The following is a 5,435-nucleotide window of genomic DNA, read 5'->3' as shown; positions in this document are numbered from 1 at the left end:
AATCGTCCCTCCTCAGGCTCCCTAACTCTAACCCCAACCTTAGGGCAGCTGGGACCACAGGACCGCCCAACCACATTCCGCTAATATTTTTTATTTTCTTTAGAGACAGGATTTTGCTTTGCTGCTCAGGCTAATTTCTAACTCCTGGCCTCAAATGATCCTTGTGACTTGGCCTCCCAAACTAGTGGAATTACAGGTGGGAGCCACCATAGCAGTGAGGACGCACATCTTAAGGATACTCCTGAGGTGGCCAGGCGCGGTGGCTCAAGCCTGTAATCCCAGCACTTTGGGAGGCCGAGGCGGGCGGATCACGAGGTCAGGAGATCGAGACCATCCTGGCTAACACGGTGAAACCCCGTCTCTACTAAAAAAATACGAAAAATTAGCCCAGCGCGGTGGCGGGTGCCTGTAGTCCCAGCTACTCGGGAGGCTGAGGCAGGAGAATGGCGTGAACCCGGGAGGCGGAGCTTGCAGTGAGCCGAGATCGCGCCACTGCACTCCAGCCTGGGGGACAGAGCAAGACTCCGTCTCAAAAAAAAAAAAAAAAAAAAGGATACTCCTGAGGTGGAGCTGGGCTTTTCCTGCAGAAGCGCCTCTAGGAATCGCGCCCTTTACCCTCCTTGTTACCTAGAGAACTACATTACCCAGAAAACTCCGCCTCGAATGATAGCGTGGAAGAGCCATGAGGGCTCAGAATAAAGGCGTTTCCTGTGTGCACGTGACAATGGGTCCGGACTTCCGGCGCCCTCCAGTGGCGGCCATTTTGATTGGTGTTGGGTTTGTCAGAGAGGCTCGGGAGCGCTAGCTAGGTCGGCGTTGCGGTGACTGAACCCAGAAGGCGGAGAGCAGTTGTCCTACGCTGCACAGAGGCGACTCTGGAGCTCTGTGACAGCGCCCAGCGTGACCCACTCCTGGGCCAGGATAGGGACCGTCGTGCCCATATCTCCTGGCTGGTCGCCCTCTCCTCCCGACCCTGCTTAAAACCACGTGGTTCGATGGCTGCAGCGGCCACGCTGAGGCTCTCCGCTCAGGTAATTGTGGCGCCTTCCATGTCCTCAGGTCACCTCATAGTCACCCAAAAGCAGCGAGGTAGCAGCGCCTGCTCAGGGCTCTGCAGCCCGGATGCCGGCGTTGGGACACTGAGGCGCTCGCCGGAGGGGCCCCATTTCTGACACCCGTGGGATGCGGTGGGGAGACAGACAGGCACAGGGACTGGCGCAGGCAAAGGCCTGGAGGTGAACTGAGCCGGAAGGATGGAGTCTGGGGTCGACAGGTGCCTGTTGGGAGCAAATTATGAGGCGGAGCTCCACCTGGAAGAGCAAGCAGGCTGGGGGCTTTGCACTCTTGTGAGGACGCTAGAAGGCATGGAGATTTTCGAAGAAAGGAGGGATGTCATGAGCATTGCAAGGGTAGAGATAATCAGGTCCACGCATGTTTGTGTCTTTCCCCAGTGTCAGGTGTTTACTGATGACATTTGAGTCCACGAAAGCCATGAGCTAAATGGAGTTTGAAGGAGGCAATTCTCTAGTGATTCCAGTTCACTTGGTAGTCGGCCATGGGCACAGAGGCTGAAGACACACCACAAGTCAGTCAATATAGCAAACCATACACTTTCATGCGCTTCCGTGTGAAGAGACCACCAAACAGGCTTTGTGTGAGCAACATGGCTGTTTATTTCACCTGGGTGCAGGCGGGCTGAGTCCGAAAAGAGTCAGCAAAGAGTGGTGGATTATCATTAGTTCTTATAGGTTTTGGGATAGGAGGTGAAGTTAAGAGCAATATTTTGGGGGCAGGGGGTGGATCTCGCAAAGTACATTCTCAGGGGTAGGAAGAATTACAAAGAACCTTCTTAAGGGTGTGGGGGAGATTACAAAGTACCTTCTTAAGGGTGGGGGAGATTACAAAGTACATTGATCAGTTAGGGTGGGGCAGAAACAAACAATGGTGGAATGTCATCAATTAAGGCTATTTTTACTTCTTTTGTTGATCTTCAGTTACTTCAGGCCATCTGGATGTATACGTGCAAGTCACAGGGGATGCGATGGCTTGGCTTGGGCTCAGAGGCCTGACATACACAATGGTATACTTAACATGTAAGTGTTATAGGTTAAACATAACACTGTTGTACACGAGAGAGTTAGAAAAACGCCACACTTTGAGACGAATTAAGAGTCCTTTATTCAGCTGGCGGCCAAAGAGACGGCTAACGCCCAAAATTCTCTCGGGCCCAAGGAAGGGGCTTGATTAACTTTTATACTTTAGTTTAGGAAGGGGAGGGGAGCTTAAATGCAACAACTCTTCAGAAGTAAAAACGTGCAAAAAATTAAAAGGACAAATGGTTACAGAGAAACAATTTAAAAGACAATTGGTTACAAAAAGGCAAGGTACCAGGTGCGGGGCTCTAAATCCTTCATAAGAGATATGTGCACTACGCTGGACACAAACTCAAGGCTTTATGGTGTTATCTTTTGAGCAAAATCCTGGGAACTTCATACATGGTTTGTTCCAGAACCTTATCCGTTAATTGGACTCCTTTGATACGTTGGGAATCTGCTTACACAAGTTAACTCCTTGAGGAAAGGGGGGTGGGTAAGGAGTCCTTAATGTCTTGTAAATCAGGGAGGCCAGATGGCGCTCATCTGGCTTTCTCAGCTAAGGGAGAGTCTATTCATGTGGAAACGAGGCTAGGTGATTAAGAGAGCAAAAGTGAGAGTCTAAAAACAGGGTTAGTGAAAACAAGGTTGGGCATTACAACACAACGAACAAAATAATGTTTAGCATCAAGAGTAAAAAGAGATAGGAGTAAACATTATGGAACCAGTTTAGAGGGAGCAAAGAAGACAAAAGTCATCCTGGTCTGGGCCAGTTGGTGGGCAGTTGGCCTGCAGTCTTACAAGGAAGAGTCTTTGAGGTGGCAGAGCCTTAGGCAGCAGATGCTGAGTTTTTATTAAAAGTGACTGTCAGGACGGCCCTTTTGAGCTGCTGAAGGCCTAATCTTTTATAGTTACAGAATCCTCTGGTGAGAACTGATAGTGGAAGAGTTTGCTTGTTTGTGACCTTACCTAGTTAGATGCAGTCTTTATTTTTTATTTTCTTGAGATGGGGTTTCACTCTTTTTGCCCAGGCAGGAGTGCAATGGTGTGATCTCGGCTCACTGCAATTTCCACCTCCTGGGTTCAAGCAATTCGCCTGCCTCAGCCTCCCGAGTAGCTGGGATTACAGGTGCTTGCCATCACGCCTGGCTAATTGTTGTAGTTTTAGTAGAGACAGGGTTTCACCATTTTGGCCAGGCTGGTTTGGAACTCCTGACCTCGTGATCCACCCCCCTCAGCCTCCCGAAATGCTGAGATTACAGGTGTGAGACACCACGCCCTCACATTTTCTATCTTTTTTTTTTTTGTTTTGAGATAGAGTCCCTCTCTGTCACCCAGGCTGGAGTGCAGTGGTGCGATCTTGGCTCACTGCAACCTCCGCCTCCTAGGTTCAAGTGATTCTCATGTCTCAGCCTCCCGAGTAGCTGAGAATAAACATATGTGCCACCACGCCCAGGTAATTTTTTGTATTTTTAGTACAGATAGGATTTCACTGTGTTAGCCAGGATGGTCTCTATCTCCTGACCTTGTGATCCGCTGGCCTGGTCCTCCCAAAGTGCTGGGATTACAGGTGTGAGCCATCACGTCTGGCCCACATTTTCTTTATCCATTCATCTGTTGATGAACACTTAGGTTGTTTCCAAGTCTTAGCTGCTGTGAACAGTGAGTACTGCAGCAAACATGGGAGTGCAGATTATATGGTAGCTTAATGTTTAGTTTTTTGAGGAACCCCCAAACTGTTCTCCCTAGTGGTGGTACTAATTTCCATTCCCACCAGCAGCCTACAAGAGGTCCTTTTCACATCCTCACCAGCATTTGTTATTGCCTGTCTTTTGGACATGAGCCATTTTAATGGGGTGAGATGATGTGCATTCTCTTATGACCAGTGATATTGAGCACCTCTTCCTATACCTGTTTGCCATTTGTATGTCATTGTCTTCTGTTTGTATTTTTGAGACAGGATCTTGCTCTGTCACCCAGGCTGGAGTGCTGGAGTGTGATGATGGCTCACTTCGACCTCCTGGGCTCAGGCTATCCTGCTACCTCAGCCTCCCAAGTGGCAGGGACCACAGGCATGTGCCACCTTGCCTTGGCTAGCTTTTAAACTTTTTTATAGAGATGGGGGTCTCACTGGTTAAACAGGGTGGTTATAAACTCCTAGGCTCAAGTGATCTTCCTGCCTCAGTCTCCCAAACTGCTATGATTACAGCTGGGAGGCACTGCTCCTGACTGTATGTCTTCTTTTGAGAAATGTCTATTGAGATTTTTAAATGGGATTATTAAGAGTTTTTCCTATAGAGTTGTTTGAACTCTATATATTCTGGTAATTAATCCCTTTGCAGATGGGTAGTTTGCAGATATTTTCTCCCATTCTGTGGGTTATCTCTTCACGTTGTTGATTGTTTTCTTTGCTGTACAGAAGCTTTTTAACTTGATCTGATGCCATTAGTCCAATTTTGCTTTGGTTGCCTGTGCTTGAAAGGTATTATTCAAGAAGTCTTTGTCTGCCAGGTTCGGTGACTCACACCTGTAATCCCAGCACTTTGGGAGGCCAAGGCGGGCAGATCACCTGAGGTCAGGAGTTTGAGACCAGCCTGGGCAACATGGGGAAACCCCATCTCTACTAAAAATACAAAAATTAGCTGGGTGTGGTGGTACATGCCTGTAATCACAGCTACTTGGAGGCTGAGGCAGGAGAATCACTTGAACCTGAGAGGTGGAGTTTGCAGTGAGCCGAGATTATGCCATTGCACTCCAGCCTGGGCAACAGAGTGAGACTTCATCTCAAAAAAAAAATAAAGAAGTCTTTGCCCACTTCAGTCTTTTTTGGTAGTAGTTTCATAGTTTTAGGTTTTAGATTTAAGTCTTTCTTAATCCATTTATTTTTATTATTATTATTTTTTGAGACAGGGTCTCCCTCTGTCACCCAGGCTGGAATGCAGTGGTGCAATCTCGGCTCAATGCAGCCTCCGCCTCCCAGGTTCAAGCGATTCTCCTGCCTCAGCCTCCTGAGTAGGTGGGACTACAGGTGTGCACTACCATGTCCGGCTAATTTTTGTATTTTTAGTAGAAACGGGGTTTCACCATATCCGCCAGGGTAGTCTCTATCTCTTGACCTCATGATCCGCCCGCCTTGGCCTCCCAAAGTGCTGGGATTACAGGCGTGAGCCATCATGCCTGGCCAGTTCTATTTTTTTTTTTTTGAGGCGGAGTCTCGCTGTCACCCAGGCTAGAGTGCAGTGGCGTGATCTCAGCTCACTGCAGGCTCCGCCCATCCGGGATTCACGCCATTCTCCTGCCTCAGCCTCCCGCGAAGCTGGGACTACAGGTGCCCACCACCTC

General features: G+C 48.7%; 1 protein-coding gene across 1 annotated transcript in view; it reads left to right on the top strand.

Moving 5' to 3' along the window:
- The first annotated feature begins 777 nt into the window (after positions 1-777).
- LOC116479314 (zinc finger protein 552) overlaps positions 778-5,435 on the top strand; it is a 123,501-nt gene continuing 118,843 nt past the window's right edge. The window contains exon 1 of the mRNA XM_032171431.2: positions 778-1,031. Coding sequence (XP_032027322.1) covers positions 996-1,031 — 36 coding nt within the window. The 5' untranslated portion in view covers positions 778-995. The remainder of the gene's footprint in view (positions 1,032-5,435) is intronic.

The sequence above is a fragment of the Hylobates moloch genome, unplaced genomic scaffold (assembly GCF_009828535.3).
Source record: "Hylobates moloch isolate HMO894 unplaced genomic scaffold, HMol_V3 SCAFFOLD_12, whole genome shotgun sequence".
Lineage (NCBI taxonomy): Eukaryota > Metazoa > Chordata > Mammalia > Primates > Hylobatidae > Hylobates > Hylobates moloch.
The sequence above is the reverse complement of the archived record's forward strand: the minus strand, read 5'-3'. Positions and strand labels throughout refer to the sequence as shown.